The following is an 8,803-nucleotide window of genomic DNA, read 5'->3' as shown; positions in this document are numbered from 1 at the left end:
GCAGCGCTGTCTGGATTTAAGGTCTGTTCTGGCCAGATAAATCTTCACTGCAACAATGGGACCTTTGGCTTCGGCTCAGGGTAGAGTCCTCCAAGTATGCCTTATCTCCTGGCGAAGCTCTGGGGTCAGGTGTTGGAGCTCGTTAAGTTCTGCTTTTGTTTAATTACAGCCTTCCCTGCTTGTCTCCCCCCTTCCTTTTTCCACCTCTGTAGGAAAATTTTTGTCCCACGCTGCGGCGCAGCCCCTGCGAGGGCAATTGGCCCCACGTGGCAGCAGGTTGGGTGGAAGATGGCTCCGTGTAAGAGCGGCATCGAGCCTGGGCATCGACGCGACGCTCATCTTTGGGCCTTTCTGCCCCAAAAATGGGTGTCTGGGGCTGTCGTGTGCTCCAGTCCTGCCCCACAGCAGCACAGCAAGGGGTGTGGGGAGGCGAGCCACAGCTGGAAAAAAAAAAAGCAACCCAAACCCCAAACCAGGGAGGAGCGAGATAAAAGCAACAACCAGAGAGGAGGAAAAAGGTCTGAGCCTTGCTGTCGGCGTGGGTGGGTGTGCGCAGCCTGGCAGGGCGAACGTGTCCCGGCCGGAAAGACGGGCTGGGTTGGGGGGGGACCAAGCAAAGGCCACTGTGGAAACCCTCCCTTGCTCCTTTTCCCCTTGACGTTTTCATGGTGGCCGAGCCGGTGGCAGCTCCGGCAGCCGTGGGGCCGTGTCTCCGGCGCTGGTGCTGTGGCATGGCGCTGCTGGCCGCCCCACGGTGACTCATAACTTCTGTGCCTCGCTGGGGAGGCAGCACAGGAATAGTTACACACCAGCCGCCTGCGACGCGGAGGGAGTGGCTGCCGAAATAGTTCAGGGTTGCGCTAAGCAACTAAAAATACACGTCAAACCCTCCTCCTCCTCCTTTTTCCTTTTAAAACGTGTTTTCTTTCTTTCTTTCTTGTTTTTTTTTTTTTGAGTTCTTGTTTTTGATTGTTGGAGGCCCCTGCATCTGGGGGTAACGCGGCCCCTCGGGGCTTCCTTGGGGACCTGTGTGGGTTTGGGGCAGGCGCTGGTGGCCGGCGACTTCTTGTTTTCCCGGCTTGGTTCCTCTCTCCCTCCCCGCGGCGATGACTAAGAGGCGGCTTCCCCTGTGTGCCCGGTGCCCGGGGTGCAAATCCCGGGGTGGCAAACGCTCTCCTGCTTGTTCCCGTTCTGGGGAAGGCCCGGTGTGCCGGGAGGGCAGGAGGATGCGGGCGCATCCACGGTAACTTGTGGGCATCTCGGCATCTTGCTTTGGGTCCTGCCCACGTCCTCGGTCGAAGCTGTGGGTGTCGAGTGCCGGCGCGGCACCTTGTCTCGGCTCCCGGCTGGAGCGGCGGAGCGGGATCGGGTGCTGCCGGTGTAATGGAACCAGCTGCGCTCAGGGAATGGTCCCGTTGGGGCCGAGGAAATGGGGAGAGCAGGAACCGCGTTGGGGACCCGCCGCACCGGGAGGTGCGAGGACGCTCTGGTGAACGTGGCCCCGCTCGAGGCTCGTCGTGCCTCGCCGAGGTCCGGCGGCGGCATGGGTTCATCCAAAATCCTTGCTGCCTCCTCCGGGGTAAATATAGCCCAGCTGGCAGGTGGCAAGGCGCAGTGTGACTCAGTGGGCGCTCGCGGGGCCGAGCCGGGCTCCGACGCCTCTGGGAATAGCAGCTTCAGTCCCCAGCCGAGGTGATGGTGGCACTTGCCACCGGCTCCGTGGACGGGGACCGCCCCACTCGTGCTCCCCACGGGTCTGCCCTCCCGGCAGGCGGAAGGGGCCACTGACTCATGACCCTCATTAAACGCTCATTAGGAAAACGAAGATGCCGGCTCGCCACGGGCATTAGGCTGCCACCTGCAAGACAACCTGCGGTGTCTCCGGTTTGGGGACAAGGGACGTGCGGGACGAGCACGTGGAGGGGGGGGCACAACACACAACAGCGTGAGGACCCCGGGGTGCTGCGACCCTCAGGACAAGATGCCGGGGGGCGGTGGGGTTTTGGCGGCAGGCGCCGGCGGCTGGACCCGGCCGGAGCACGGCTCGTGGCTCGCATCCCTGGCTACCGGCCAGCCGCTCTTCCAAGGGAGGCCCCGGGGCCGGTTCGTTCCTCCCTGCAACCGATTAAAGCACCTACGGCCAAAGCTGGTTCTCATTTCGTCCCGCCGCAGCCCAGATTGCGATGGGGGGACGGGACACGGCACACAGGGGTGCCCGTGGGGCGTACACCAGTGACCGTGGGGTGCAGGCAGCCGTGTCCACGGGTGCATCCCCGGCCCGGGATGGGGGATCCCTGTGCGGTGTCGGGGTGAAGGGAGCTGCCCCCCCCTCCCCGCCCCGGTCCCTGTCTGTGTGCGTGTGTCCGTGTCCCCCCCACCCAAGTCCTTGTCCCTCGCTGGCCGGGTTTCGTCAGGACGGAAAGTCTGAACCTGCCGGTCCGGCCGCCGGCCGCGCCCCTAATGACGGGTTTGCAGCGGAAACATGGACGGCGGCTTCACCTGGGAGCTCCTCGCCGGCTCAACCCGCCGAGGACACCGGCACCGGCGCCTCTGCTCCCCTCCCCGGGTTGGGATACCGGGGCTGACGGGGATGGGAGGACGCCAGGCACGGGGCTTGGTCACGCTCTGGTTTATTTGAGGTTTAATCGACTGACTTTATTTGGGATTTAATTAATTGCAGCTGTGGGGGGAGGGGAGGCCGCCGTCAGTCTCGTGCCTCGGTTTCCCCAGTGCCGGCACCGCGTGTCCCGGCACCATCCTGGTTGTTGCCCGTGTCCTCTGCGGCCTCCCCGCAGCCAGGGCTGAGCTGTGCCGTGGCCTGTGCCGTGTGCCGTCCCCGTGCCCGATGCCGCGCCGTCCCCACGCCATGGCCCGCTGTGCCAGTCGGCTGCGGTCGGGCATGCCGGGACACGGGCTCCTCGCTGCCCTTGCCCGCACCAGGAGGGCAGAAGGCACAGGGCCGACGCGGCACTGGCACAGCCGTCACCTCCGGCCTGGCACCGCCGGCACATGGTCCCACCGGGCCCCTCGCTCCCCCCCAGGGCTGCCACTGCTGATTTATCGCCCTCGTTAGCGCAGGCCTGGAACCATCTGGCTGCAATTAGAGGCGGCTCGGCGTCACCCCGGCCCCGGCGTCCCTGCGGTCCTTGTCGTGCACCGCGTGGTCCGGGGGGGGCGAGCGGTGCCGGGACCCCTCGGCCTGCGCCGCGGGGGCCGCATCCTGCCGGTGCGGGGGGTTATCGACGGTGACGTCAACCGCTGACGCCGATCCACCCCCTCAGCCGCCCGCGGGCTTGGCCGGCCGTGACGTGCGCCATCGCCGCCACCGCCGCCGTTGCCGTCGCTTAACTCCTTCCCCGCTGCCGGTTGAGCGGGAGCCCATGGCGGGGGGGAACACCAGGCCCGGTTGACCCACCCTGCCGCGGCACCGGGCCCAGCCAGAGCAGGCCGGAACCGTGATGGCGTGACCCCCACGGTGAACCGTGGTCGGCCGCGCACCGGTGCTCGCTGGGCAAACCCCACCGTCCCCGGTGCTACCGGGGGACGCACCAGCGGCAAACCTCGGGGCTGCGGTGCCGGGGTGGGGGTGGGGAAACACGGTGAGAAGGGAGGGGCCGGGGACACGCACGCCACGGCGGCCCCGTCCCACCGGGGCACGGACCGGGTGGGCAGGCCCCGGTGTGCCCGGGTACCGAACTGCCCCGCTGCCGGTGTAGCCGCCGGTCCGGCCCAGGGCGTGGAGGGGGGGAGGAAGGGGGGTGGGGTGGGGGGGTGTCACGTCCTGGCCACCCCCGGAGGGTCCCGCCGGGGCGTCCCGCTGCGTTTATCGATTTATCGCGCCCTATTTCCCGCCGGTTCCCGGTGCCCGGTTCCCGGTGCCCGCCGAGGCCCCGCCTCTCTCTTTGTGCCCATCAGCCCCGGCGGGGCGCGCGGCGCGCCACGTGACCGCCCCTCCCCCGCCCCTGACGTCAGCCCAGGGGCCCTCGCGCTGTTGTCCCGTTTACCCCGCCGGTCGCCGGGGCGACCGGCGGGGCCAAGGAGGTGGGCGTGGCCCCGCCTCCCCGGGGCGGAGGCCCCTCCCCTTCTTTATGCAAAGGACGGCGGGCGAGGACGTCATCTGCAACCAATAGGAGCTCGGCGCGGTGAGGTCACCGCGCAGGCGCCGCCTATTTAAGGCAGCGCGGGGGCCGCGGCGGCGGCAGACGCGTGTGTGCGCGCGCGCAGGAGCCGGGCCGCGGCCGGTGCTTACCGGCGCCTTTTTTTCCTTTCCCCCCCCCTTCCCCTCCCCCTCCCCTCCCGTTTGCCCCGGCGGGCGGCGTTCGCCCCGTTCCTTTTCTTTCCTTCCTCACCGCCCCCCTCTTCCCCCCCGCCCCGGCCCCGTTCCCCCGCAGCCGGGCGGGGGAGGAGGATGGAAACACCCTTCTACCATGATGATGTGTTGAGCGGCCTCGGCAGCGGCTTCGCCCCGTCCTCCGGTAGCAGCGGGCTCCTCCTGCCCTTCCCCGGCGGCGGCAGCATGATGAAGAAGGACGCTCTCGGAATGGCCTTACCGGAGCAGGTGGCTGCGGCTTTGAAAGCACCGGGTTCGGCGAGCGGCGAAGCGGCGGGATTGCTGGGTTCGGCCGAACTGGGTTTGCTGAAGTTGGCGTCTCCCGAGCTGGAGCGGCTCATCATCCAGTCCAACGGGTTGGTGACCACCACCCCGACCAGCGGGCAGTTCCTCTACCCCAAAACGGCCGCTTCCGAGGAGCAGGAGTTCGCCGAGGGCTTCGTTAAAGCGCTGGAGGACTTGCACAAGCAGAACCAGCTGGGCGGCGGCGCGGCGGGGAGCGGCGGCGGAGGAGGAGGCGGCGGCGGCGGTGGAGGAGGAGGAGGAGGAGGAGGCGGCGGCGGCAGCGGTGCGGGCGAGCTGCCCGCCGCCGGTCTGGCCCCGGAGCCTCCGGTGTACGCCAACCTCAGCAGCTACCCGGCGGTGAGCTACGCCGCCGATCCCGGCCCCTTCGCCGCGCCTCCTCCGCGGCTCCCCCCGCCGCCGCCTCCACCTCCTCCTCCGCCGCCACCGCCGTTAAAGGACGAACCTCAGATCGTCCCGGAGGTGCCGAATTTTGGGGAAAGCCCACCGCTTTCCCCCATCGATATGGACACGCAGGAACGTATCAAGGCGGAACGAAAAAGGCTGAGGAACCGCATCGCCGCTTCCAAATGCCGTAAGAGGAAGCTGGAACGAATCTCCCGCCTGGAGGAGAAGGTGAAGAGCCTCAAGAGCCAGAACACGGAGCTGGCCTCCACCGCCAGCCTGCTCCGGGAGCAGGTCGCCCAGCTCAAGCAGAAGGTCCTCAGCCACGTCAACAGCGGCTGCCAGCTCCTGCCCCAGCACCAGCACCAGGTGCCGGCTTACTGACCCCCCCCCCTGCCTCCCCCACGGTGGGGGGGGGGACGGGGACCGAGGGGAATTCCCCTCACGTTTCCCAGCGAACGGACTTGAGGGACGGGAGAGGACGGTGTTCCTGAGGTGGGGATGGCGGGGGGGGAAGCTGTGGGGGCTGCCCAGCAAACGGACTGAAGGGGAGCCCGAGCCGACCCCCCCCCCCAAAACACAAAACTCCCCACCCGCGCCCCCACCGGGACTGGCGGGCCCCCTGCGCCCGAGACATTCCAGTCAGGCCCCCCAGTAAAACCCCGCGACACGGAGACCCGCTTCTCGCTGTCTGCTGCGTCGAAGGGGGGGAGCGATGCGGGGAGGGTGGGTGGGTTGGGGGGGGTGATTTTTTTTTTGGGGGGGGGGGGGGGGGGGGGGAAGGAACGGATGGGCCCGGCGGAGCCTGGCGCGGCGGCGCGGGCAGGAAGCGGCGCGGCCGGCTGCCATCTTGGGGCGGGTGGGGGAAGGACGGGGGGTCGGAGAGTGGGGTGTGGGAAGAGGGGGGTTAAACCTGAGGGAGGGAGGGGGGGGTCTCTGGGAGACCCTGGGGAAGGTGCGGGGGGGCGGTTAGGAGGGTGTTGGGGGGGCTCTGGGGTTGCTGGAGGGTGTTGGGGAGGAGGGATTTCATTTGGTGGTTAGTGGAGGGTTTGGATGTTGGGAGGGTGTTTGGGGTTACTGGGGGTCCCTTGGGGGGGGGTGTTTGGGATTACTGGGGGTCCCTTGGGGGGGTGTGTGTTTGGGATTACTGGGGGTCCCTTGGGGGGAGTGTTTGGGGTTACTGGGGGTCTCTTGGGGCGGTGTTTGGGGTTACTGGGGGTCCCTTGGGGGGGAGGGGGGTGTTTGGGGTTACTGGGGGTCCCTTGGGAGGGAGGGGGGTGTTTGGGGTTACTGGGGGTCCCTTGGGAGGGAGGGGGGTGTTTGGGGTTACTGGGAGTCCCCGTAGGTGGGGAGGGGACTCCAGCTGCTGGTCCTGGCTGCAGCTCTGTCCTGGCTGCTGTCCTGCCAGACCCCTGGAGGGGCAGCTGGTGCCTCCATGGGGGGGGGGGTTCACCACCACCACCCCACACATGCACTGCCCTAGCACCCTGGGGTCACCCCACCGGGCCCGGTTGGGCCCCAGCAAAGGCTGGGCCTCCGCAGCTCCTCCCCGGACTTCGGCAACCGGCCTTCGCTTCCTGGCACCACTGTCGCTGCTGCTCCTCCTCATCCTCTTCCGCGTCCCCCACCTGCGAGGCCTGGTCCCCGCTCCATCCCACCGAACGGCACCCGAGGGACAGACCCTCTTTTCCCTGTAGCGTTTCGGGGACGGTGGCACTCGATGGCAGGGAGATCGGCCTCCTGGCAGCCGTTGGCCTGCGCTGGCCTGTTTCAGCCATGGCGTGCCGAGCTGTGCCATACTGTGCCAACACCCAGGATCGCCCTGCTGGCGGGGAGCCCGGCATGCTGGGGCCCTGCCATGGGTGGTGGGGGGGGAGAGCATGGCCTCCCCGGGGACCCAGTACAGTGCTGGGCCGGCTGCGGTTTGCCGTGTGGAAGTTCCCTTCCCCACTGCACGGAAGCAGCCCCGTCCCGGCATGGCCGTGCTGCGCCCCGGATGTGGTGTTATTTCGGCACGGAGATGGACGGGGTGGTGTTCCCCATTCCCCCCCAGCGCAGCCCCACGGCTGCCTCCAGCAGCAGCTCCGGTGTCCCCATGTCCCCACATACCCACATTTCCAGGTCCCTGTGTGCCAACATCCCCAAGTCCCAAAATCCTGATGTCCCCAGATCCCGTTGTCCCCATGTTTCCCCCACCCCAGCATCCCCGTGTCCCCACCCTGACCCTTGTCCTCCTCGGGAGGGTTGGTGCCTGGGGTGGCCTCACGGTCCGGGGGAAACTGAGTCACAGTATGTCCGTGTGTGGGTCTGTGTTGCCTGACCAGGGGGGGTGCGTGTGTGTGAGATCCTCCCCGGGTCTCCAGAGTCCCCGGGGCTGTGGCACAGCCCCGGGAGCTGGTAGGGAGTGTTGGCAGGCGGGATCGCCCCCGCCTCCCCCGGGGTGGATAAAGGCGGTGGGTGGACGGTGTGTCCCCGGGACGGCGGCATGGCCAGGGGCCAGCTCCTGCTGCTGCTCTGCTGTGCCTCTGCCCTGCTGGCTGCAGGTACCGGGGGGTGGAGGGAGGGGGGGGGGTACCGGGTGTCACTTGGGGTTTGTGCACCCCAAGCACCGGGGAAGGGGGGGCTGCGTGCTTCCCGGTGGTACCGGGAGGTGGGTCCGTGGCCTTCCACCGTCCACCCCTGCAGCACCGGGTAGTGGGGTGGGGGGTGTCCGTGTGCTCCCCCATGCCCTGCACTGATGGGGTCAGTGTGCTCTGGGGCCACCGGGCACTGGGAGGGAGGGGGGGGGGTCATGGGGAGGGGGGGTCCTGCCCCACTCAGCCTGGGCCCGGGGGTTGCAGCGGGGCCGGATCCAGCCCTACATGGGGCAGCCGGGGACGTGTGGCGCGGGGATGGGCTGCACACACTCCCCAGGGGTCCCAGGGGGGGCATTGGGGACTGAACCCCCAGGGATTCACCAGGCTGGAGGCGAGCACCCTGCTCCTCCCCGCAGCTGGCAGCGCCGTGGGACAGGATACAACCCCGGTGCTGCCAAACCGGCTGGGCCGGCTGGCGCTCGCGGTGGCGTGGGTGCTCCGGCACCGCCTTGGCATTCTGGGGGCAAAGGGCCTCGGTACCCTGTGCGGCTGGCGGCCGTCCTGCACCGTGTTCCCCCTGTTTCCAGCCTGGGTCCTCAGCAGCCCTCACCCTGCACCCCAAAGTGCCTCGGCTCACCTGTCTTGGCATGGAAGCTGGCACCCAACGCTGGGTGCTTGGCCCTGGGTTCACCGCCATCCCGGCATAAGGTGGCAGCTTGGTGGGAATGGCTTTCCCGAGGGGCCTGCCGGCTGCGGGGACCCCCAGCACCCAGCCACACGCCGGTCCCCCTGGGTGTTGGCGCTGGGTGCTGGCTGTGCCGTGTGGTATTTTGCTCCGGTGTCCCCCAGCGGGGCCAGGCTGGACCTGCTCCTCCTCCTGTGCAAACAGGACTCTGGCGGATAAGGGCACTGCCAGCACTGCCCAGCAAATGCTGCCATGTCCCATGTACCCACGGCGGAGCCCCCCTGTCATGGCCTAGCCCCAAGGGTGTCCAGTGGGTGCCGCGAGTGCCGGGCTGGCACATGTCCCTGTGCCGTGGCACGTGCCCGCCACTGCCGCATTGCTTTGCTCATCCCTGGCGGCTCTGTGCCCGTGCTGCAACAGCTTGGGAGGCTCTTCCTGACCCTGGATTTCTGGGATCTGATAATAGTTAAATCTGGTCCTCTGTATATGGTGAAACTACCTGGAAAATGAGCACTGCAAGGCTGG

At 68.0% G+C, this 8,803-nt stretch overlaps 1 protein-coding gene across 1 annotated transcript; it reads left to right on the top strand.

The window, feature by feature from the left end:
- The first annotated feature begins 4,291 nt into the window (after window positions 1-4,291).
- On the top strand, window positions 4,292-5,691 carry JUND (JunD proto-oncogene, AP-1 transcription factor subunit). Its single transcript, XM_049808906.1, has one exon. The coding sequence runs from the start codon at window positions 4,409-4,411 to the stop codon at window positions 5,399-5,401; it is 993 nt and encodes a 330-aa protein (XP_049664863.1). The 5' UTR covers window positions 4,292-4,408; the 3' UTR covers window positions 5,402-5,691.
- The last annotated feature ends 3,112 nt before the right edge of the window (window positions 5,692-8,803 follow it).

Source organism: Accipiter gentilis, chromosome 8 (genome assembly GCF_929443795.1).
Source record: "Accipiter gentilis chromosome 8, bAccGen1.1, whole genome shotgun sequence".
Taxonomy (NCBI): Eukaryota; Metazoa; Chordata; class Aves; order Accipitriformes; family Accipitridae; genus Astur; species Astur gentilis.
The sequence above is the reverse complement of the archived record's forward strand: the minus strand, read 5'-3'. Positions and strand labels throughout refer to the sequence as shown.